This window comes from Taudactylus pleione, unplaced genomic scaffold (genome assembly GCF_031769625.1).
Source record: "Taudactylus pleione unplaced genomic scaffold, aTauple2 ptg000122l, whole genome shotgun sequence".
NCBI classification, from domain to species: Eukaryota; Metazoa; Chordata; class Amphibia; order Anura; family Myobatrachidae; genus Taudactylus; species Taudactylus pleione.
Genome location: NW_028284524.1, coordinates 7,326,021 through 7,352,951, shown reverse-complemented (window position 1 = coordinate 7,352,951; position 26,931 = coordinate 7,326,021). Strand labels below are relative to the sequence as shown.

The 26,931-nt window shown below is 43.3% G+C and overlaps 1 protein-coding gene across 1 annotated transcript; it reads right to left on the bottom strand.

Annotated features, from left to right (window-relative positions):
- Nucleotides 1–594: 594 nt before the first annotated feature.
- On the bottom strand, nucleotides 595–23,162 carry DES (desmin). The gene is made up of 9 exons (XM_088472323.1): nucleotides 22,524–23,162; nucleotides 9,680–9,740; nucleotides 9,399–9,494; nucleotides 9,068–9,229; nucleotides 8,375–8,500; nucleotides 7,133–7,353; nucleotides 6,095–6,138; nucleotides 5,566–5,645; nucleotides 595–905 (listed from the first exon to the last, which is right to left on the bottom strand). Exons 1-9 carry the CDS (start codon nucleotides 23,060–23,062, stop codon nucleotides 864–866), a joined length of 1,371 nt encoding a protein of 456 aa, XP_088328449.1. The 5' UTR covers nucleotides 23,063–23,162; the 3' UTR covers nucleotides 595–863.
- Between the last annotated feature and the right edge of the window lie 3,769 nt (nucleotides 23,163–26,931).

The following is a 26,931-nucleotide window of genomic DNA, read 5'->3' as shown; positions in this document are numbered from 1 at the left end:
TAAAGTGGACGACTGAACGATAACGATATCGTTATCGTTCAGTCGTCCACTTTAATCGCCCAGTGTGTACGCACCATTAGACTACAGCAGTGTGCAGGAAATATTATCTGCCACAAGGCGGAGCCATAATCCTTTGTATAATATACAGTACATTATTCTGTACAGGTTTCTTTATGCTATAGCTTTGATACACAAGAAGTACTTGAACATAGAAGGAAAATAACTTGCAATCTAAGATTTCCTTATATAAAATTTAAATTTGTTTAAATGATCATGTTATTACTCACTGCTAGGACTTTTTAACCTGCAAGATGAATGAAATTACATGGCACAGATGAATAAAAACCAATCTGTCATTTGCTTTCATTAGTCTAACTTGCTATGGACCAGGTAACAACTCATTAGGAGTGCTGGGAAGTTGATTAGACAATTGTTAAGAAATTAGTTTGATGCAAGGTCATACTCCTATAAAAATAGGGAATGGTGAGTTACATAGTAACTAGAGTGGTTTGTAATGGAATTAGCACACGTGTGTAGAGAAGCATGTGTTGAATGCTGTGTGTGTTCACTATAACACGAATGGGAATGCAATAGTTTGTGAAAGTGTTGGATACTTTATTTCTTGTTTCATTGCATTCTGCCTTATACTGATGAGAAACCTCCAGGAGGATTCTTCAAGACATTATTTCCCCCCCAGCAGGGGGCACCCTAACAGTCCATATTTTGGGGAGTAGCAGTGACAGGGGTGAGAGAGTTGTGTGGTCAGGGTACAGCATGAGATGCCATTTGTCCAGCAGAGTTGCGCTCAGGCTGTGCACTGTGGTCATTATACATTTCTGGGATGTGTATCTTCATGTGCCCACTCACAGGACCTCTTGGTGTTGCTGGGATGCCTCACTGACGACCTGTGAACAAAAATGGACATGTAAAGGTTGCAAGAGGGTTACTGGATAATTGAGAGGTCTGCGACCAAGCAAGGAAGATAGTAAAGGACAGGAAAATGTAATCTGTTCACACCTAGCTTTAGGCAACATGTGGCTCTCCAGCTGTTGTGGAATTACAAGTCCCAACTCTCCCTCTGGCATTTGAACATAGCTTTACTGGTGCTGATATTTTAAGTTTGGAATGGATTTGCCTCACTACAGCAAAAACCATAAACAGCGACTCCACCAAGTTCAGGTTGAGGATTTTTGGTATGTGGGATACTGAAGCATGGGGACCTTATCTGACCAGCGGGTAATCCACCTGCCAATGATCCTGGGCCTTGCATGAGGGGTAACCACACTCTCAAAACAATGTGACCATGCCACCTGCAGCAGGTAATGAAAGCTCCAGTATTTGCAACTGAGCATGGTCACACCCCACATGCTTTGTCACGTCCCGGTGGAACTGGTTGTCACACTTTTTATTATGGTGCTATCAAAGGTCTGATAACTGTCCCATCATCATCGAAAACCTGCCCGTGACAAAACCCTGATGCACCTATATCAATTTCTATCTATTATATCTATTTTCTCTGGTACCTTAACAGCTCCAGGTGACACCTACGGTAGGTTTGACTGACTGGCTCCACTACACTATATTGCCCACTTATGTCTAAACCCCGCTTTAGCTACCACTGTCTTGTCAGTATACATGTAAACATGTATTTATTTGTGGATGTGCGATGGGCAAGTAATGAAAAGGGACACTGTTAGGAGATATGTGGGCTTAGGTCAGGGATTGCAGGTTCTTCATATTTAGTATCACTGTTACAAAAGAGACTTCTGGGCACATGCTCCTATACCCAGCGCTCCTCATACTCCTATAAAGAGATGGGCAGTCACCCTTATAATTAAAGCATTTAGGGTTTGGTGTTTTGTTCATGGGTTGATTGTTTTGCATGAGATTAAGGGACCTATTTATTAATCAATCAATCCTGCCCTTAAAATATGGAGAAACTATGGTTATTGCATGTTTAAGCGCAGAACTAAGTATTCCAAGACTTTATCAATTAGGAAAGCAGGAGAGCCTTCCGTCCGCCGGCTTCCACAGCAGCCATCCTAATAATTTTTGCGGATGCTATCTTCAGATGGCATCCTGCAGCCCAATAGGGCAGCCATGCCAGAGAGGAATCTTGCAATCCTTTTCCATAGGGCTGCAGGACATCCCATAGTGTATTGTAGGGTTCTCTGCAACGGGCGCATGGGTGTTCCTAGGAAGAAGTAAAGTGATTGCAGGGGCAGTTTTGCATGTTTTAAACACTCATTTAAAGTCTGCTACCAATGAGTTTAATTAGGTTATTTCCAAGTATGATCCTAGTTTCCATTAAGGGTGTGCATCTATCTCCTTCATAAAATTCTAGCTACTATAGCTTGTAACCCCATTTATTTCCCAGTAGCCATATCTTTTACCACAAGAAATCTGTATCTTTATTTTCCTAGTTCCATTTTCCAGGATTACTATATTTTGTTCTTTTTATATAATTGTTTCTGCATTTGGCTACAGAAAGGAATGGGTCAGCTATGTTTGATTATCCCTTTTTTTGTGTACCACGGACGTAAAAGAGTTTATTGAAAGAAAGTTATTTTCTATTGTATTCTAACGGGTATTCATTTTAAACAGGGACTAGGAGATGACTAAGCAATAAGTGATGTAGGAGCAACAGATGAGTTAATAGGGGAGTGACAGAGGAATTGTTTATAGGTCCTTACCTTGAACTGCCCGCTCTTCTTATAAGGGAAAGAGATGGCAGTGAGAGGCAGTGGTGGTGTTAGAGTCTGTGCATATATCAAGCGATAAATGGAAATGTGAACAGATTAGACCACAGGATGCAGGAAACAGGCAGAGGGTTAGGGATGGAGGTGTGGAGGAGAGTTCTGTGGGATTACTGTGAAATCAGGAAAATAGCATGAAGGAGACAATGAGCACATGACATTGGGAGTAGGGTGGAAGGTCTGCGATGATAAGGTGAAGTCTGTGAGAATCATAGAGTAGTGTGGCCATTAAATGGACCAGAGCACCAGTATAGAAAGTGTAACTTACCAGGGTCCCAGAGGAACGGGAGGGTGCTCAGTTCTGCTGAGGCAATGAGAATTTATGTGTGTGTGATACAGAGGTGACATGAATAATCAGGCATGGAAATAGATGACCAATGAGAATGTGAGATTGGAAGTAATTCTCTCACTTGTCCCCCATTTACCACCCTAACATATATCAATAGGTGAAGGGCATTGAAGTGAACGTGAAAAGTGATGAAAAATATATGCGAAACTACTATAAAAACAGTTGTACAAATTAGCGGCCTCATTCTGAGTCGGACGCAAAATGTCCCCAAGTACACAGAGCCACGGAAGCCAGAACTACTCAGCTACATGCTAATGTGTGTATCCGCCCATCTACATGCATATAGTCACATCATCCACTGGTTTCCCGTATGCAGCTGCTACAGTCATCATTACTTTCCTCACTTACACCTATCACAAGCTGGGTGCAAGTGATCCATCGGAAACAGGAGTCCCTCCTCCGTACGCACGCCTCACAATAGCACAGAAAGCCCTCCAGGCTGGTTTTTTTTCTGTGCATTTGCAAGGTAGCTGCCCATTTGCCGCCGCCCAAAAATGTCCATTTCCCGGACGGACAGATCTGGCCAGGACCAGAATGTACTGGCCAGTCTTGTGTTCTCCCACAAGGTGCTTATGCATGGTGCGGCACATGCGTAGCCTACAGTTGCTTTTGCCAGCGCATGCACAGTCTGCTGATAAGCGCCAGTATTTTCCACCACTGGAGCTGTGTCTGACTCAAAATCGATTTCAATATTCCAGATACTGTACAGGGGCTCATTTACAGGTGGGTGTATATGAACTACCTGTGCACATATGTTTGCACGCATACGAGCTGGAGGGGTCAATACACAATCAGCCAATCAGAAGCGGCTAGCTAGGGCTTTTGATAGTCATCATCACCGCAAATCTTTACACCAGTACCTGCAAAAAATATGGAGATATGCCCCCTAATAGATGTATTTGGTGATGCATTTACATCTAATTATGTTGCAGTTATGTGAAAACACCTTTAATGTACTTGGCTAAGCCTTGGTCACCTCTGCCAGTCCCCCTTCCTCTGTCCCCAGTAACTATTCTGATTGAGGTGATGGCATGACTCACATACAGTAATTTATTGATCTCCTGTAACTGTCCATCTATTACTAGAGAGCAGCTGTTGTGTCTTTACTTTTAGAAACCCCCCCTGCAACAGCTGCTGGATCCCCTCCCTCCGAGAGGGTGTTGTGTTTGATTGCGTTCTCTGCTTGTGTGTCAGTGTGTGTTCAGCAATCCCTATAAAAAGCATTATGACAACATGTAACAGCCGCCGTGAATGACTCAACAGAAGGTTCAAATGAAGCATATGTCTCATGGCTGGACATGAGATGGTCAGAAGCCTACGACTGAAGGAGCAGTTAGGGACCCATTTATTGTCAGTTTTTAGATCCTATGCCAAGCTCCAGTAAATCTCAAAATATAGCAGCCCCCATAGATACTTATAGCGGCTGCTATTGCAATCGTAAGCAGCCGAACTTCAGCAGATATCTCCAATATCTGCTGCAGAAACCCTGTAATACATCCAGGTTATACTTACACCTTGCATGGTTTTCTGGCAAAATTGGTTTTACCAATATGCCCCTTAATATTATATCTTTATCTTTCAGCTAAACAGTTATGGCACCAGCCAGATTTGTATAGTTTCCCTAAAGCTAGTGATACAGCGAAAGTCTCCTAGGTACCAGAAGTACCAGCACAGCCAGGGCAATAGATATTTGTAAGATCCTGCTAGATAACCTCCTATACTTGTTCTGGTTCTTCCGCATTTGCAAATAGAGGGAATTGGCTAAAAAGTCCTGTGCCGGTTTATCATATTGGAGGGAGGTCACACAGGCCCACAGAGAGCCTGGGCTCTGGTGCAACCTCTATTGCTCTACAACTGCCTGTCACTCTAATTTAAGAAACCTCATTTACTAAGCGCACAATGAGCTTTCTTTCATATTGGGCAAAGATCACCTATAAAGGCCCTTCTGTGCCAAAGTGTAACTGACAGCAGCAGATGCCTCCCATTAGATGTATGATTACTTTAGGCCATAAATGGGGCTAAAGTGATAATTTTAGGAGAAAAATGGGAAGGGTTCGGTTATAAAGTGATAGGAGGGTCGAGGGTGATCCCTGCAAACCTAGGTTACTTCTGGGTTACTGTGATGTCTCCTGAGTGCGGGCAGTAGACACTTTCTTTCAACTGTGCTGAGAGGATCGTCAAGGTGCATCAGTATAAAGCCAAGGCATTAAGCGGTGCGCATCCAGTGCACTTTGAAAATTAGGCCACCATATGATGAGGTGCCATTATGAAAACACATAGGGGCAGATTTGTAGGCCAACAGTGTATGAGGAGGCTGGTTTTGTAATGACAATGTATGATGGGGGCAGTTTTACAGCCACATACTACAGTATATGAAGAGGTACAGTATTGTAGTGATGTGATGAGTCTGGCGATAACAGGTATGTAACTGAATTACTGTCTGTTGACAACAGGTCTCACCTCTCCATCTCGGGTCTCAATAGTTTTGATCATAACTGTTTTCTTGGTATGAACTTCAGATCTCTGTTCTGGGCTGGTCTCTGTGGGCAACATACATAGACCGTAAACACATGTAGTGACCATAAACACATACTGTGACCCCCAGTAACACCACTGTGATGCTACTATACTGTGGCTATTCTTACTGGTACAGACCAGCAGGGTCTTGCTACTCATCTGTGTATCTCATTCCATGTAAATCACTATTGAAGTGGGCTATTAATATGCTGCAATCAAATATTCTCTTCCCCTCTCCCTACATCCTTTTTCTCCATTCGTGTTACACAAAATCCCTTACCTTGCCACTGCTGGCATTCCTCCTGCCATTAACTATAAATATATAATATACAGTAGGACAGCTTCTTGATCATCCCTTTAGGTTCAATATAAAGCACAAAAATGGGTCTGTGTTTTCTCATTACGACTATTGATGCCTCTAGGCTATATCAGTTTGTTTATTATATTTATTTCAATCATTTTGCAGACTTACCTCTAAAGCTCACTGAAGAATATGACTGGATGGGAAGGGTGATCCTAGAACACAAAATTGTTTCCCATAGTTTAATTACATTACTAATTGTATAGAGCTATCCTGTAAAAGATTAACTGTCTATCTTAGCTATAGAAAATGTCCCCTTTTAATGGACCGCAGCAACACATGATTATATTAACGGTACTGTCCCTACATTTATTATGCAAATATCAAATCATATACAGTGCAAAATGTGTGAGATATTATATTAAATCTATGATCCAGTAGAGTGAGACCAGTCTAACTGCCATCCATTAATGTGTTTTATGTATACCGTGTTTCCCCGATAATAAGACACTGTCTTTTTTTTTTGGTCCAAAAAACTCCATAGGGCTTATTTTCGGGGTAGGGCTTATTTTAATGAACATTGACAGCAATTTCAATAATAAATCTATACAATTCTTTACTTACCTTTATTTTTTTTTCTCTCCTCTCCTCCGCGGCGCTGATGTAAATGACGCTGCCATGCATGCCAGCTGCCGCGCGCTCACTGTGAGAGAGTGAGACGCTGCAAGCTGTGATTGGATGCCACTGTTAAATCTTTAGCAGCGGCATCCATTTCATGCGTGGGGCGGAGCTGGGGGCATTTTAGTGTAGCACAGGCAGTAACCGGACAAAATGGGGATTTTGTTAGGTCTTATTTTCGGGGTAGGGCTTATTTTGGACAGTTTTCCAAAAGTAAGGGTAGGTCTTATTATCGGGGAAACACGGTACTATAAAATAATAGCAATTTAAAGTGTATAAGTTAACAGCAATGTTGAATGTACAGTAAATCATGAAACTATTGTCCAATTCATTAGCGAGCCATAGTATGTATGTATATATGTAGGTCTTTCTCCATACATTATATACTTTGGCTTCTGAGGTCCAAGCCATATTAAAAATCTGTTTTGAATCTTTGATTCATATATTGAGTTCTATTCTTCAATATCTGGTATTTATAAGGACACATTATACTGCTGTGGTTTTGAATTTAACTAAATCTGACTCCCTCACCTACTCTCCTCTCCTTCCAGCAGTTTACGGTAAGTGGCAATCTCAACATCCAATGCCATCTTGACATTCAGCAGGTCCTGATACTCGCGAAGGTGTCTCGCCATCTCATCCTTCAGGTTACGGATTTCTTCCTCTAGCCGGCCAATGGAGTCCTGGTAGCCAGCCGCCTCTCCATTGTACCTTTCCTCCAGGTCCCGCATCTGGCGCATCAGGGAATCATTCTAAACAGGTAAGAGACTGTCAGCCAGTGTTCTAGAACAACAGGAAATGTTCCCAACCATTTCCAAATATCGCAGACACAATTACATTGGAGTGTTTTTTGTTTGTTTGTTTGTTTGTTTGTTTGTTTTTTTTGTTAAGAATACTTGCAGCTCCTGAACAAACTATGGACGAAATTTATTGAAGCTTGGAGAGAGAGAAAGTATCAACCAATCAGCTTTTAACTGTCATTTTACAGGCTGATTAGGAGTTCGGAGCTGATTGGTTGGTACTTTATCCCTCTCCAAGCTTTGATATATCTCCCCCTATGTTCCAGTAATAATTACAGGAGCGCTATAGCTGAACTGTTCCAACAAGAAAAATCTTTTGTGTAGATGAGTTGCACAATATGGGGATTGTGAGAAACTAACTATCACCCACCTTTTTCCGTATGTTGGTATTAAAGAATTATTTTACAAAATGACATTAGGAGTAAGCTGCTATATTCATATCAACCTTCATGTTACAGGCAGCTTTATATATTTAGGGCCTTATTTATCAACAAGTGTTATAAATGAGTCAACGAGTGTGATAAAACTTCGCTCCTAACTGTCATCTGTTTAAAAAATGACAGGCGCTGGTTGGCTGGAGCGCCATTTATCATACGCAACAAGTTTTATCACACTCATTGTAAATGATAACACTCGTTGATAAATGAGACCCTTAGTGAGAGTTGGGTAACTGACTAAACAAGCACATGTGATAATAAAGATGTGCCTGTACTCTATACATATTTTCTTTGCTTCTATTGCCATTAGAGAACTGGAGCATAAGAAAAACAGATTTCTGTACATGAACAAAATAATACTGCAACTCCATGGTTATAACAGTCATGGGTGAGTTGGCGCGATTTGCTTTGTATGGGTTATATGACCCCAAATCACATGACATGCGCTGAGTGAAACCTCATTGTTATAATAACTTTCTGCTATGGTCTTTCCATTTTAGAACATGTTCAGCACTGGCATCTGGTCTAATACTTACTGTTCCCTTGAGAGCGTCAATCTCGCAGGTGTAGGATTGAATTTGGTGGCGGTATTCCATCAACTCCTGCTTGGTCTGGCGCAGAGAATCAGTGTTCTTCTGTGCAGCTTGGTTGAGGTCAGACACCTGAACAAATATTTAACATTTTCATTGTGAGATACAGCGAGAGTTAATGTGTGCATACCATTTTAAGGCATTGCGGCCAATCCAGCACCCGATTAGGTAAGTTATACACACTTATCAATCAACCGCTCAATATGTCGTGCTAGACATCACAACTGGGCAGGCATTTAAATTGGCCTGCGGACAGTTTATGGGTGGTTGGCGGGTCACCCATACACCCATGCAGATGGGCCGATATATCTGCATGATATATCGGCATCGGATGTGATGCAGGGCCGATCTGATATGTCTGCGAAGGACGTTGTTCACAGACATATCGGGTGTACACATCCGCCAGAGCGCTACCAATATCCACTACCGATATATCGTTTTGTCGTTCCATTGAACGATATATCTAGAAGTGTGTACCCAGCATTACAGTGACCAGAATGTATCACACAGATGCTGGGGAAGACACATTATTTGAAAGGATAAAACATTTATAAAGGAGTAATGGAGATCTCAGGAAATGTAACATGGTATATGTAGACAGTGCTTCTAATGGGTAAAAGAAGTCATGTTCAACCATACCTTGGACTTGTACCATTCCTCAGCTTCTGATACATTCTTGGCAGCAATGTTCTCATATTGAGCACGGATGTCTCTGAGGGCTGCAGTTAAGTCTGGTTTGGAAACATCCAGTTCTACCTGGACCTGCTGCTCTTGAAGCTGTGACTGAAGTTCCCGAATTTCCTATGGATACACAAGAAGTATCATCTCAATAACTGGTGACCCCTGGGCCTTCATTGATAATTGGTTACATTTTCTGTCATTCATCTAGAGGTGATCTAAGCAAACCACGATGATTTAGCTCAACCCGTGTGTTTTGCAGGTCATTGCATGATTTGGTGCCCACACTTACCTCCTCGTGAATCTTTTTTAGGAATGCAATCTCCTCATGCAGGGACTCAATACGCCTCTCCAGATCAATACGGGCCAGAGTTGCGGAATCAACATCCTAAATGGGTAGAAAGGTGAGGAGATGCTGTATGAGATCATATAACTGATGGGCTTTATAGGGGTTTATGGAGGCTTGGTTAAACTGGAAGTAATCATGACAATGTTGGGAGAAGATCATGGTTTAAGACATGTTGTACATAGCAGGTTCACACATAGAGGGGTTTTAAACACCAGAAATCTTACCGCTCTGAAGGCTGACAGATTATTCTCAGCATCCTCTTTAAGCTGGATCTCCTCCTGCAACCTGAGAGACACACAAATCAGTTGACAGAACATATATGATAAATGAGAAAGGATATAGTAATGCTGCTGATGATGTCCAGGAAGCTTTAATATACAACAAAAAAATATCTGCAGAAATCGAAGAGGAAGAGCATCAGGACAAAGGCTCCTGTTTATTAATAAGCAACAAAAAGGGGTTTTCTTTGTTATCAATGCAATGTATCAAGTAAATAGCACAGTGGCAGAGATGCTCAGTTATACTGGTCCTATGTATTAAATTAACTTACCACATTGCCAGGACAGTCTCTGTAGATTTGCGCATGCAAGAGCCAGCTTGCACATTGGCAGTGGAACTGAAAGCCCAGATATGGGCTTTCAATTCTAATAATAAAATTAATGACAGAAATACAGACGGGCACAATGAAAAGCATTGGAAGACGCACCATATGCCGAGAAAGAAAATCTATACGGTGACCAGACACTGAACCATTCACCGTTCGCCCGTTAATCACACATGTGACTGGAGTCGGAGCCAGGTTACTGGAAACACTGACTGGAGCATGAGTACAGAGAGAGGCACACTGGGGATCCCAGCATAACCAGACTCTGATACCACGAAAGCAACTGCCGACCAGTGAGGACACTACCTCACCAATTCTCCGAAAAAAACTTTTCGGGGGTTTACCTCAAATACTAATTATCCCCCGGATGTATGAAGGAGGGACCGCAGCAGGTATCGGTCCCTCCATTGCCGCTAGCAGACGCCTCCCCCATAGGTTTCTATGGGGGATGCGATGCTTCCAAATGTACCAATATCCGGAATGTGAAGCATTCCCGATATTGGCCCCAGCAGCTAACGCCATCTGAAGATAGTGTTAGCCGCTGTAGTCTATGGCAACTTACCGCATAATTAGACAGCGGAGGGAACTCACGGAACCCTCCGTCGGCAATGAGAGCCGCTCATGTGCAGTCCGCGGGACTGCGCATGCGCAGCAGCCCCGACTGCCCTCCGGAGACATCACAGGGATGGGCTCCTTTCGGAGCCCGTCTCCCTGCATGTCCCGGATAATACATCCAGCAGATAGGATCGCATTTTGCAATGTGATCAGGGGCGTTACTGGCATGCCCTGATCGTATTGCAAAAGCGATCCTTGATAAATGGGGTCACCACACATGTGACCGGGACTACCAACTAAATAAACAGGTGAGAGTGAACGCTAGCACCGCACAGGAAAGTAAAGCACAGCACTTTGTCACCACCAGCTGTCCCAAAATAGTGACAAAGCACCAACGAAGCGCAGTTCCTCCCCTCCATCGAATTATACTAGAATCCTAAATGTCATTAAAACTCCCAAAGTCTTCCCCTTAAATGTTATTAATTCATCAATCATATTTCATTTCCTAATAAATGTATTGTAATGGCCGATAAATTGTGCAAATAAATATCTACCAAGAGACAGAGCAAAACTGTTCCCAGTGCTGTGCGGTACAACTCCTCGGATTTTACTGGGCTCCGGGTCACATGTACAGCTGGATGATAATTGGGTTCTTCCTGTACTATACACAAGTTATTTTTACAATACTGACCTTGTGCACAAATGCCATTATCTGCTCATGTGCTTTGTACATTATGAAGGACGTGTGCCTTTAAATGAGAGAATGCTGCAGCTATTAATATGCAAGATGGGTCAGAGACACAAGGAGATGGCTATTTCTATGATGAAAGCAGACAGGGACAATCCTCCGAGAGATATCCGCTGCTGCTGTCCTATTATGGTAATTGCAGCATCTCCCCCTTATTTTAGGAATGGGCATGAGCTCATCCCAGAGAATACTTATTACTCCTTATGAGAAAATATCCCCCAGCTCGCCATATAGGGAGCACACGCAGGGATATTTCCACTGTCTGTGGACTCTGTTCTTCCTCAATGTCGTTACACTACACAGAGAGACCTGTGCTATTTAGTGCTGAGATTGCCTATATGATGGGTACAAATTGGCCCAACCCACATGGTCTTTCAACAGACTGTCCTGTGTCAGCTCATCCCAGCTGCCTCAATAAAGAAGAAGCCAGTGACTGACTTACTCTTAGTCACGCTGTGGAGGAGGGGGCGTACTTATAGTTACTTCGTACACTTGGTGCTAATTTCAGGGCTATTTGATTGTCCTTGTCTCTCTCCTATATTAAGAATGTATATGTGAAAAAAATATATATATATTTGCCGCCCCAGCAATTTGTAATATTCCTCCAAGGAAGGGATGTCAGCAAACGTCTCTTGGTAAATGGACTGTGTTTCATGGCTTTACTTAAAATGTGCTCATTTAGTGACATAAGACAGGAGTCACCGTTTACCCTTCTTCTAATAATGTCAGAGCTTCAAATAGGCAACATTTTATAAGTAAAGTGTAGAGTTTAAAATATGGCCATCTATGGGCCTGATTCAGAGATGAACAGTACGCTACAGCTTTCGCAGATGCACTCGTGCTCGCAGTTTATGTGCGAAAATATGCTAATTCCTGCTAACAGACTCCCCGTCTGATGTAGTGTGCCACAGACTGAGCAAATGTTGCTACACCCACTTCTCCTCCTATCTGTGTTGTGTGCAGATCCTCCAGGAGGGGACACACCACCATTGACGCAGCATCGACCGCACATCGATCCTGGAGTGTCCTCAGGGATGTGCAAATTCCGGGTAAACTTCCTCTCCAAAAATGGCCTCTGAGACTGTGGTTCCGCGATTGGGAAAGCAGCAGCAAGCACAGACACACCCCTGGAACTCCCATAGCACGCCCAAGGTACGGTCTTCTTTTGCGACCACTTTCGGCCACCTCCCCGACTCCACCCAGTAATGCCCATGGATACCAGTGGTCTATTCAGTGGTCTGCTCCATGCCCATGGATAGCAGTGGTCTGCAATCATGGAGGCATTGCACAGACATGGCGTGAAAAACTACAGCTCACGGGTGCACAGTGAGCCTTTCCTCTGCCTTTCGCACAGTAGCAAAAAGATTGCTGAATTGCGTGAACATCGGCATAGCGTACCACTCTGAATTATAATTGATGGAGATTCCAAGTTCCTCTGACATGTATGATATAGGAACACAGAATCTATATAGGGCAGGAATTGAAAAGATTAAAAGCTGCTTTTTTAGATAAAAAATGTTGGTGTTCTGTTCTAGTAGCTTATCAATATGTAAGGTCACGTTCTGTTCATTCGCTGCAGGTACATACTAACACCTAGCTTGTCTAAAATATGGTCAACCAATTTATCACGATGACAGTAACAATACTCAGGCAGCTTTAACTGATTTAGTATGGCTCAAAAATGCAATGATCTGCATTCATGGTCTGTTCTATGTTTATTAAAGCTGTCATGTACTGGAATAGGATTTGTCCTAGCATAGCAGAGTGTTACATAACTGCATATTAACAAACTGCATACCTGGACCCTTCTAATTTCTTGCTAAAACTACTTAAATATTAAAGGGCCTATTTATCAAATCATAATTGTTGGATATTCCCTGAAAAACGGGGATACTCACAAACTTTAAGTCTCCCCTGAATATACCATGGAGGGACCCCAGAAACGATCTCCAATACCTGCTGCAGTCCCTCCATTTCCAAACGCAGCCCTAGCCCCAGTGGCGGCTTCAAAAGTGGAGCTGCAGCACAGTCCAAAATTCAAATAGGGGAGCCACACTAACTGCCAGTGAGTCCCAGACGATGATGTTTGGCAGCGTTTGGGGTGGCAGTTAGTGTGGCTTCCCTATTTGAATTTTGAACTGCGCTGCAGCCCCACCTCTGGAGCTGTCACTGCCTAGCCCCCATAGAAAACTCGCATCTCCAACAACAACTGAAACCCCCATAGATGTATATTCGGGCTGTGAAGGAAGCTGTCAGATTTACCAAGCATTCCAGAGTTTGGCCCCAATAAGTAACACCATCTCCAGATAGTGTTATCCTATAATAGTCTATGGGCTACATGTTACAAAAATTACCAGGAGAGGGTTTCTCCGTGTGTGGTCAGTAGACTACGCATACAGAGAAATGAATGAAGAGACCGTTGATTAAATCACCGCAAACACATCGCAGGGACTGGCTCCTTTTTGGAGCCTCTGTACCTGAGGGTATATATTGATACATTTGGGCGGTATTTAATTTATTATTTCCGCTGAAAGCCCAGCTGCTCATACAAGCATATCCGTCCACCACTTAAACTTGTCAACACATAGCCTACCTCACCCTCCTGACTCCTCCATCTCTCCCAATCTCACTCCTGCCCTCAGCTCCACTTACACTGGCCCGCTCCCTGTGTCTTCCGTTTGTCTCCACCCCGCTCTTTAGATTGTAAGCTCCTATGAGCAGGGTCCTCCTCCCTCCTGTTCTCACTACCTACTGCTCTTGCACACCAGCTACACACATCACCTCCTTGGGCTCACTGTCCCCATGCACCATTGCCTCGCTCTCTTCCCACCTTTAGCAGCTCTAAACCTGTTATTTGTGCCCACACTAATGGGTACAGGTGTACTTTCCCCTTTACCACTTGCTTCCATAGCGGTGTTGCTAGTTGTGTTATTTGTTGTTACTGTAATGTGCAGTTTACTTTTTTTTTATTGGGTCTGAAATTCTAAGGGGCATGTTTATCAGTAAATATTTGCAGGATATTTCCCAGAAACAGCTGTATTTTGGGGGACCCGCAAATATTAAGTGTCCCCCATATGTACTACGGAGGGATCACAGCAGACATATCCTATATATTTTGTGGTCCCTCCATTTTCATCTGCAAATGCAGCCCCCAGATGGCATTACCCTATAGTAGCCTATTTTGTGAGAAGGCCTCAACGTCGCCCCCTGGTGGTGCATGCGCCAGCTGACAGACACTTATGTGTATTGGCTGCCAGGGACCTAAACCAGGTAGCAGTTTGATAGCATTATGCTATCACACTGCTTCCAGCTCTTCGCCGGTGACACTTATCAAAAGCTAGTCTCCTGGCAAGAGAAACAGTAAATCCGCATGAAAGTATTTTCACATTGCGAATTTGGGCAAAAACTAGTTATCACCCCTGCATTAAAAATGTGGGTGTAATAAATATGCCCACAAATGAGATACTTTTCTCATTTCATTGTTAGAACATGAGAGTGACAGTCTTCTATTTTTTAAAGACGGCAATACATAATACGTTACTAAATGTCACAAGACAGAGATATATATATATATATATATATATATATATATATATCTCTATGTGTGTGTTTCTGCCCTTTCTCTAAGACAGTCACTGTGTATGGTATATGTGACATTCAGATTCCTCGTGAGAGATGAAATATAAATAGTTACCAGTTACCTAGAAATGTGCAGCTGTCGCTGCCTCTGACATGAGATTGCATTATGTTACATAGTAATTGTAATAGTGACATTTGTGCTACAGTGTACATACAGTATTTTACAGTAAATGTACATTATACATATATGGTTCATTATTGTGATCACGTCACACAGAGTATGTTCAGAATCATATGGATAATAATGGCCATCTGGCTGTTGAACTACATCTCCCATTATGCCTAGTTATCTGCATGTGTTGGCATTATGGTATGTGTAGTTCAACAACAAAGGTCTCATTTAGAGTTTGTATTAAATCTTGCAAGCGGGTGCAAATTTTTACCTTGGAAGATCCATGTACTGCTGCAGGGGGGGCAAGTTTAATATTTATTGATGTATTACAGTTGGCATGGCCATGTTCATACAAAAGCAGGCAGCATTTTCACTGGTATGCAAAATAAAAAAGTGCATCTGTATAACATGGCTTGTCCAGGTACAAATTTGTGCCCTCTTTCTGCATTTGCTCCTTACTCTAAATGAGGTTCTGGGCATGATTTAGGGGTGCATGCTAATACAGCCGCCACTGCAGCTATTAATGCTGCAGCCGATGAGATTCGTACAGAGACGCTGCTGTGCTGATTAAGACGCACCATCTAACATTGCACCAGCCCTATGGAGGTGCAGAATCTCTGTCTGAACATGGCCACCAAAATAGTGCAACTGACCGCTGAACACCCATGACGCGCCCGCGTCTGACTAGCCACTACCCTGTTACCACCCAGACACACCCACTAATATTGTCTAAAGTTGTTCTGTGGCTTTCGGCAGTAACCATCGGGATACGAGTTTTCAGGTGATATCTGCAAATTTCAAGTATCCCCTGGATGTATCTATTGGGGAACCACAGCATACATCTGAGATAACTGCTGTGGTCCAAAGTTTTCCATCACACAAACAGCCCCCACAGGTCTGTATGAGGGCTGCTATTTGTGAGAATTACCAAGCTCCAGAATGCAAAGGCGTTAGCCATTACAGTCTATGATCTACACATTGGCGTATCTATAATAAGTGCAGGGTGTGTGGTGCCCATGGGCCCCTGAGGGGCCCACACCGCACACCCTGTACCCATGTTTAATACTTACCTCTCCGGAGTCCCACATGGGCACTGCAGTAGCAGCACAAATCGCCGGGAAAATGGCATAGCGCATGTGCAGTAGAAGTGTCTTCAGGACCATGGAGCACCATGTTACTAGAGACTTGTGCATGTGCATTAGCCTTTGGCACAAAGCCTACTGCACCACAGAGAGGAGGGGGCCTGCAGGAAGTAGTTTGCACACAGGCCCCCTCCTCTCCCACTCCTGGGGCTACATTACGCAATAGTTACTGGGAGAAGTTTCATCCCTTGCAATGTTCTGATGACCACGCATGTGCATTAGCGCTGCTTACCCCAAAAGCAGCAAGCCAAGTAATCACTTCACTTTTACACAGTGGAGGGACTGGCTCCTTTTAGAGCCCCGGTCCCTGCATGTGATTTTTAATACATTCCAGCGAACCTTTGTTTCTTATTGCCACTATAAACATTATAAAAAAATTATGATTATCGAGTCTAAAACCCAATAATTAATAAATATGCCCATATAGGAGGTCGCTAGCGTACTGCATGAAAAGAGCATTCTAGTCACACTGATATGTCTCAGGGGGGTACTGTGACTATGGGGTCTATTTACTAAGCATTGGATGGAGATAAAGTGAACTGAGATAAAGTCCCAACCAATCGGCTCCTAACTGTCATTTTTCAAACACACCCTGTGACATGGCAGTTAAGAGCTGATTGGTTGGGATTCTATCTCCATTCACTTTATCTCCATCTATAGACTCCTATATATAATGTGTAATGAAGATGTCACAATACTAGTAGTAATAAAAATTAATACTGTTCTTCACTGAACTGTCAATTTTTTTGGACATCGCCAACAGTCACTCACCACTGCATGTACAGGTATGGCCAACAGTCTCTCACCACTGCATGTACAGGTATGGCCAACATTCACTCACCACTGCATGTACAGGTATGGCCAACAGTCACTCACTACTGCATGTACAGATATGGCCAACAGTCACTCACTACTGCATGTACAGGTATGGCCAACAGTCACTCACCACTGTATGTACAGGTATGGCCAACAGTCACTCGCCACTGTATGTACAGGTATGGCCAACAGTCACTCGCCACTGTATGTACAGGTATGGCCTACAGTCATTCACCACTGTATGTACAGGTATGGGTTATGGGCCTGATCAGAGATGAACACTGCTGCATACACTATTGCGTCTGTTGGTGGAATCGCAGGAGCAATAATATCGTTTCAGCTTTCTTCTTGTGAACTAGCTTGCAGCTGAATGTATAAGACCTGATACGCCCACTTTCAGCTTCTCTGCACGCTGTTACAATCCTGGTGATTTGCATCCGACTCAGGATCAGAGCCCATAGTCTCGTACCACAGTATATACGGCAATGGGTGACAGTCACTCATCCAAGAATGTACAGGAATTGGTGACATGTACTCACCAAAGTATGTACAGACAGATGTGACAATTAATGGATAATAACAGTGGAAGGGGAATGGGAAAATCGTCACATAGACAAGGCATATAAATCTAGTACAGTATCAGTTAGTCAATAACCACTATTCCTATGACATTATTTTTACCTAGAAAAGAATATACTTAGGTAGTGGTGGTGCTCACTAGAGTGTGAATCACTGCTGAGAATAAGCAAAGAGAAGAAAGAACTCTGTTGTGAGCACTCTTGTAATTGAAAAATGAAAATCATTTAACATAACCTTAAATATCATTAACTTAAAATAGCTTCCTTATGACATCCACTAAACATACCAAAACATCAAAGGTTTTTTGATAACGTAAATTCGAAAAAAAAAGAAATGCTTAGCGGTATGCGGCATAAGTACCTCCTAAGCAATGGTCATAAGGCAAAATATTATGTGACATCAATCCCATATCTCAAGCTTCAATAGCATCACATGCGATGTACCCAGTTTTTATATTCAATATTGCACATGAAACAATTTGATTACTTGCCCCGGCGAAATGCGCATCGGTAGGACGGGTGGCTGCGCAGCACGGGTCACCCCGACACCAAGTTTGTATTTATGCGTGCATACCTTTAAGCATACCCGTTTAGGTGTAGCTCTGTGTTGACAGCATACTGCTACACTGTGTAAACGCGAATTGACTATCTACTCTCAGTAGATATGTGTGAACATTCAACACTATTAGCACAGGCACTTTCCCCTTCTTTTACTTGCTGTTGTTATATGTTTGCAGAACCCTGCAGGGATTACGGCCCTCATTCAGACCCGGTCGCAAGCGCTGGGCGCTCGCAACCGGGTCGCTGTTTAGGCCCTGCGCACGCGCAGCAGCCACACTGCGTGTGCGCAAGCCCTGGAGCGAGAGTGAAATTCTCTCGCTCCGGAGCTCACTACAAAAGGGCCGGCTGTCGATGTTGATCGACAGCTTGGCCCGTTTTGTAGGCGTGGCGGAGGGGTGGTTTCACAAATGTAGGCGTTCCTTAAGGAACGCCTGCCGTTTTGTGGGCGGCCACACTGACATCAGCAATGATGTCAGTGGGGAGCTTCCTGCTGGGGGTTTGCGGTTGCCGAGACCCAACCTTAGGGTCTCGTCGCAAGCCCCGATGGTCGCGATGGTCTTGACCATCGCGACCATCAACCTGGTCGGTCGCTAAAACTGGGTGGTAACCCACAGCTTAGCTAGCGACCAGGAGGCTGCACTTAAAATTACAAGCGGCCGCCCTCATTCAGAACGAGCACTCGCTTCTTGCGAGCGCCTCTGAATGAGGGCCTACATTTGAAACAGCATTTGCACTTTATAATAACATTGTACTGTCACACGGAAGCTCATGCTTTAGAGCTAACTCATTTATATAGTACCTGAATTTGCTCTTAGTTCCCGCTACACATTGTGCACTGGCCCGTGGCAGTTGATGGTCCTCATCCGGTGGCGAATTGTACTGACGCGTTTCTCCGCCCTAATGAGAGGCGGATTCATCAGAGGCATCCCTCGGATGAAACCGCCTCCCATTAGGGCGGAGAAACGTGTCAGAACTCATTCGCTTTGACAGCAGTTGGAACGCACATTCCGGAAGCCAGAAGTTCCGACACCGGAAGCAGTCAACCCAAGATCAGCAGCGTGCCCTGGCTATCCCGCTGACATCGGGGATTCGGGAGCCGTGGCTCAGGAGCAGAGGTCCTTTTGCACTGGGACTCGGCCGGATTCACCACCGGGTAAGAACCATCAACTGCCACGGGCCAGCGCACAATGTGTAGCGGGAACTGAGAGCAAATTCAGGTACTATTAACCTCCCCTGGGGACAGGGTAGAGGTAGAGATTGTTTTACATATACCCTGTCAATTTATTGTGGACAGCAATATACTATCGGGAGCAAAGACTCATTACCATCATTAACAAATACCAGCTGCATACTAATAACCGCCTGCTTGCCTATGCTTTATAATCACACTAGCCAATACCCTGCTGACTATTAACCTGTGCTTTGCTGCTAATCAACGGGCAGCTTGCTGACTAAAAAATTATTTTCATTTGTACTGATTCGATTGAAAGAGTTGGGAATAGAGTGAGAGATCTCTCTCAACTGATCATCTTGGTGAAACCATACTGCACTGCAGGGGGGCAGATTTAAAATGTGCAGAGAGATTTCGATTTGGGAGGAGTGTTTCCAAACTGACATCTAAAGTGCAGTGTAATAATAAAGCTGTGCAGTATTTGTGGGCTACATGCAAAATCAGCCAGTATTTACCCCACATGTAAAAACATGTATGTATATACACCCCTTGTATTGCAATATGGTTTGTTCAGGTTCACAGTTGAGAGAGATATCTCTCTCTATTCCCAACTCTGAATCAGGCCCTGTGTCAGGAACGCTCCCATTTTTTCTTTCTATGTAGTTGTATATGTTTAGTGGAGAATCCAGATCCACATTGTTTTGTGAGGGCAGCTAGACCTGATTGTGTAAAGTTACAACTCACTGTAAGAATAGATTTTTATTCATCTTTTTTTAGTGCTCACTATTTATATATAAATTGTTTACTTTGATGTATAGGAATGAATTATACAGTCACTCACCATAGTATGTACAGGAATGGATGACAGTCACCCATCATGGTATACACATTTATGAATGACAGCCACTCACCGCAGTATATACAGAAATGAGTGAAAGCCAATCACAACAGTATTTACAGGAATGGGTTACAGTCACTCACCACAGTATACTGGATATAGAACTAAGTGATAGTCACCCACCACAACATATATGGGTGGCAGTCACTCACTACATTATAAACAAGAAAGGGGTTACAGTCACTCACCCCGATTTAGAATATATAGGAATAAGTGACAGTCACTCACCACAACACATACAGGAATGGGTGACCATCACTCACCACTGTATATGCAGAAATGCCTGACCATCACTTACTGCACACACAGGTGGCCGTCAGTTACCGCAGTACAGAAATAGGTGATTCTTATCTGTGAACACAGGAAAAGATTGGAGTTACCAACACAGATAAATCCTGTGTCACTCACTGAAGTGTACAGAGCAATGCAAGAATCCTGCTGCCCTTATTTTCTCACATAAGAGTTCTCCTTTTTATTTTCTCACTGTCTTACGAGGCTGATCTATAGGCAAACACCTCTATTTGCTGCCAATTAATTGTCTAAATCAATCTTATGTTTGTGATTTCATTGGCCTGAGCCTGTGACATTTGTGTCTGGGTTAGTAAAACATTTTTTGTGTTAATTTGCTGTTGAGATGTAATTTCAGAAGAGAAAATAATGCATCTGTGCCCCTCCATGGCCCAGTCAGATGATGGGCAGATTGGAGACTTAGTGAAACTGTTTTATCCCATAGATCTCGGCTAATCACATTCCCAACGTGCTACCACAGAACTGCAAGCTAATGTTTGTAAGGGAGTATTGCCAGAAAATAATGTAAATATCTATGGAATAAATATAAAGTTATTGTGATGGTTAGGGATTGTAGGGACCACAAGGATGCAAAGGGATAACAATATTCCTCGTGTTACTGATTCATTAGCCTCAGGATTTGACTGAAAAAAACTGTTAATGCAGAAACAATATACAGTTATACAGAAGAACAGTATGTGATCTTGGTGCCAATCTGCCTGATTACAGAGGTGGACATTAATGCATGGGCAGCTACCATCCCGTGCGCAGCAGTTAAGCGTAAATATGCAACTGTCGTTGCTGACAGGATTTCTTATGGCCGCTCAGAATGTCTGACGAAAATAAGCCGCTGGAACCAAAACCACTGCGTAGGAGTTAGCAGGCACAGACACCTCCCCAAAATGATGGTGACACGCCGGCTTTTGAGTCGCCCACCCCCATCAGTCCCCCCGTTACCTTCCACAAGCACTCCCTGTCTGCCAGTCACACTGCGTCCATGTACCAAGTCCACACTACGACAGCCACGGGTAACGTAACTTGGCGCATGCGCAGTGCGACTCAAATGCATGTGCAGTAAATAAAAAAATGCTCAACTGCGCAAACATTGGCATTGCGTCCACATCCAAATCAGGCCCAATATCTCTTCACTCAAAGTCACAGGTCAGTCACAAAGATGTATTCACTAGTGAGGTTTTCCAGATGCACAAACAATAAATTCAGGCTATTTATTAAGTCTCTAATTCAAGAGATATTTCATATATGTCCCTAGTAACGGAGAACACCACAGTCCCCATACAATGTATGAGGACAATGCAGTTATTAATCAATTTCTGAAAAATGTAAGTTTTTCAGAGCTTGACTGTGGGACCGCCATCTTCAGCTTCTTCCTTTGGCAAGAGGGTCCATACTGCGACTCTCCACCTCATCCGGCACTCACAGTGCATATACACAACCTGAGGCTGTGCATGTACACAGCCACGTTACCGAGCAAGATGACCGTGTTTATCCCAGCCCTTATCATATACTGTAAACTCCACAAAATGGGATTTTCACAAATGTATTATATATATATATATATATATATATATATATATACACACACACACACACACACACGTATAGTGGAGGGGGGGAGTACAGAGACGTACTGGTACAGATACAGTACCAGGCTGGACTATAACAGATGAAATAACACATGTAAGAACAATGATGAGCTAGGATTAACTCCTCATTTTCCTAACACAAAGCAGAAGTTGAACACTTGCTGAGATATTTGTGACTTATTTTCCACTTTATTCTCACACTTTCATTTTAACTTTCCTTCTGTCATCGCTCCTACCTCTAACCTATTTTCCTGAATCTTTTGTCTTGCTCCTTATGTTCCCCTCACCTCTCAACTTACATCGTTTTTAAAATGCCTACATGTACTTTGATTTCATGCAGTACTTTACTCACCTTTGTTTCAATTTCTGCAGGTCATCTGCCAGGTTATCTCTTTCCACTTCCACCCGGGACCTTTGATTAGTAATGACGTCCACTTGGTGCCTCAGCTCCCTCATCTCTTCCTCGTACAGCTCACTGATTCTTGTTGGCTCCTTGCCTTTCAGTCTGTTGACTTCAGCGACCAGGATACCATTTTGCTGCTCCAAGTAGCGTACTTTCTCAATGTAATTGGCAAATCTGTCGTTCAGCTCCTGTAGCTCAACTTTCTCATTGGTTCTAGTCTGAAGGAACTCCTGGTTCATTGCATCTGCTAGGCTAAAGTCAAGAACATCTGTAGAGTAGCTCCCTCTTACTGGGGCGATCCGTGATGCTCTGAAACTGGATAGACTTGGGGCTGCTGAGGCACGGGAAACCTGGTATACTCTGGAGCTCAGTGAGCTTGCAGAACCTGCTTTAGACCCAAAAGAAGGTCTAGTATATGATGGAGATGCACCGCCAAAGGTACGGCGGTAAGAAGACACGCGTTGGCTGGATGAGTATGACTGGCTCATGATTGCTGCTGGGTTTGATGCAGAGAGCCTGGACTTTTGGCTCTGAATGGATGAAGATCCTGAACTTGGTATGAATTGACAAGACCCAGTGCTCGTACTTGTCTATTTTATGTCCCTGATCAGGTCCCACCTCTTTCTGAATCATCCACCTCTTATGACACCCCCTCCAGCCCCCTCCATCCCACACACCCCACTCACACTTTAGTATGGATCATGTGCAGTTGTCGGATGAACAGCTGCAATGTCTCAACAGGACGGGAAGAGAATCAGAGGGATGGAAATTGTTGACAGGCAAATGGAAGAAAGTTTGTCAAGTCAAAAACTACTTTCAGTTTTACTTAACCCTGTAGGACATGCTGCATAATCAAATGTAAACTCCTGAAAACTATGTTCTTGCTACTGTATGCATATTTTTCAGATATTCATACACTAGTTAGATCGAGATTGAGTTAATATATGCAATCATTTATTACAACTGTTAACCTTCATTTGTCAGAGAAGGATCTAAGAATGCGATGACTTTTGGAATTTCACAAAGGGCACATAAGCATGTTAGGGGTCTGCCCTGAGGTTCTGTTCCCAAATAAAACCTGAAGCCTTTATTTAGAAGTCATGTAACACTTAGCTGTATATTTTATTTTGGATTGTAAGGGTTGGGCCACTATTACAGTATCACCTATTTTATTTTTGAATAATACAAATAAAATTACTAATATTGTTAATTTAAATGCATTTTTCTGTGGTTATTGTAACATTTTTAAGCTTCTCTCCCTTCTTAATTAGTCTTTAGTTAAATCACATTTTAGCTTATTGCGGAGTTGTGCTTTCAGTGGGAACATCATGGTAAGTAATATCACACTTTTTAAATGCAATGAGGAGCAGCACAAAGGGCCTAAATCATTGCTGTACATATGCCTGCAGGTTTAAGTATAACTCTGATGTTTGTCCATCTGCATATGCGCAAGATCTGTATTGCGCGTGTGTACATCTTGACGATGGTCGCAGTGCCCCCCGCAGCATGATTGACATGCTTTGGTCGTTTGTGGGCGGAGACAGCCAGCCCCAGAAAACGGGGGCATGTCGGCTGAGGTCAGTGGCTGTGTCCTTGGACGCAGCATCACTAGCTCCCGCAGCGTCAAATACACAGCCATCCTGAGTAACCAGAGGGCTGATCAGATCACCGATGTTCACGCAGTTGATCTGATGGCTGCCTCTCCGGATGCAGCATCGGATCAGAGAGGCCGGCAGTGGGCTTATTATTCCATAAGACACCATTTGCAGCTTTTGCATATTGAAGCACAGCGGCTGAGGACAAAGATGCAGCGGCCGGGCTGTGAATCAGGCCCAAGGTTTGGAAGAGGAGCGAACATTGGTGTAAGAGAACAAGAGGCCATGCATTTAAAGTTGAAGGAGCTTGAGAGAAAAAAAAAACAACTTTCAGCATAAGTATTTCATAGCATAATAATAAAGAAAAATAGAGTTTTACAAATAATTTGTACTTTAAACTACACTAATCGCACGGTCTTATTGAGATTCCAAGTAATGCAAACATGCCCATAACTGAATACGATTCTAAAAGTGAATATGAAAATGATAAGACATACGCAATGTACAATAGATTGCTATTTGGTGAGCGGAACCCTCTTTTCTTTCTGTTGCGTTTTATTACTGTGTTTGTTCCAATTACAAAGCCTGGTGGGGTATGTAGGTGCCATATAAAAAAAAATATTACTGCTGCTGCGTCTGTGTGTGCGAAAAAATATGCGAATGTCGCAACTGCCGGGATTTGTATTGAGACACCAGAGCCATTTTCATTGCATAAGGGATCGCAGACATAGGCTGTGACACACTCTGAAACGGTCACAACACTACTACCATCTTTGCTGCCACTCCCTGTTACCTCCCCCAAACATTCCCTGACTGCCAATCACGCTGCAAATAAAAAGTTGCTGTGAGTGACTACAGTAATGTACCTTGACGCATGCACAGTTTACTGATAATCTCTCAACTGATGTACACAATGCTGAACTCAAATATCGCCATTGTGTATATCTCTGAATCGGGCCCTATAGCCACAGTGGAAGTCATTGCCAGTTTGTACGCAGTAATATATTATAGGCCAATCTCTGGATAAAGGCATTACTAGTTTAATGATTCAAACTAAGGGCCTGATTCAGAGTTATAGGCTATGCCAATGTTTATGCAAATCAAATAAAAAATTTTGGCACTGCACATGTGTCTGAATCGCACTGCGCAGGTTTCTGAATCACACTGCACACATCTAAATGGCATTGCGCAGGCGTCTGAATAGCACTGCGCACGCGTCTGAATAGTACTGCACACCCCTCTGAATGGCACTGTGCACCCGTCTGAATGGCACTGCTCAGGTGTCTGAATCCCACTGCTCACCCATCTGAATGGCACTGCTCACACATCTGAATGGCACTGCTCATGCATCTGAATGGCACTGCTCACACACCTGAATGGCACTGCTCATGCGTCTGAATGGCACTGCTCATGCGTCTGAATGGCACTGTGCTGGCGTCTGAATGGCACTGTGCTCAGGCGTCTGAATGACACTGTGCTGGCGTCTGGCAGTGCGCAGGCGTGTGAATGGCAGTGCTCAGGCGTCTGAATGGCACTGTGCTGGCGTCTGGCAGTGCGCAGGCGTCTGAATGGCAGTGCTCAGGCGTCTGAATCTGCATATTTTCGCAGAGCAGCTGTGTACGTGATCACGGGATCGTAGCTGTGGTGTTAATAGTGTACAGCTCTGAATCAGGCCCTAACACTTGTAATAAATTAATGCACCAATGATTTTTTATCTGTGTGTAATATTCTTCATTTAAGAGACCAGTGGTGCTGAATCATTGAGGAAAATATATATTTACCCCTGTTACCATGGATTATACCTAAGTATATCCAGACTGTCTGACTCAATGCACATTTTCATAGAGCTTCCTCAATGTCACCTGACCACCCTACACTCAGGCATTCCCACAGTAGTAAAGAATCCAAATATCCCCTTCTTGTCTCTATATTTATAGTTTGTTACCAGAATAGGACCCTATCAGTTGCTCTTCCAGGCAACAGTACAGTACGTGAGCTGTGTGGGAGTAGAGTAAAGGGTACAGCTTTCATCTAGTTCCTACTGCTGGACTGAAAATTAGGTTTACTACAGTTTATTCTTGCTTTAAAGTCTTCCAGCGATGAACTGGTTAAACATCTCTGATTCCCTTTGTTTAAGTAGAACAGGAGACGGCTGGACCTTGCCGTTTTAATAAATTACAGTATGTTTATCTTCCAGTCAGGGCTGTAAGGTTCCTTAACCTCATTCTTCTGACAAGAGTCAGCTGGAGACACAGAGGAGATGGAGGAAGAGGATCAGATTTCCCAATATGGTAGAAGTGCTGAAATCGGCTATATCTGGCTACATCACTGGTAGGCTGGGGACCACCGAGCTGGGAAGAAAGAGTAACAGTGGTCACAACCTTTCACTATTACCTTTCAGTCATTAAATGTCATTGAGGCAAAAAATAACTGCACTAAGTGGCTGTCACACTGGTCCTGTCTATCAGAGGGAACGTATAGAAATGTTTACAGTATGCCCAAGGATAAAAAAGTCACATACACAGCCACTTTGTATTTTGTTTTGTTATTTTTCTAAGTGAATCTTTACTGACCAAGCGACAAACTGCATCAGATACAAGTTTTCAGGATGAAATTTCATTTGTAGGATTTTTTTCACTCTGAATTTTTGTAAACCAGAAGAGCCTAAGATATTGGGGAATATTTTAAACCAATGCTAGTGCAGTAAAAGACTGTGATGTTAAAAGGGTAATGTGTAGCACTCTTTACTCTGCCAGCGAGCT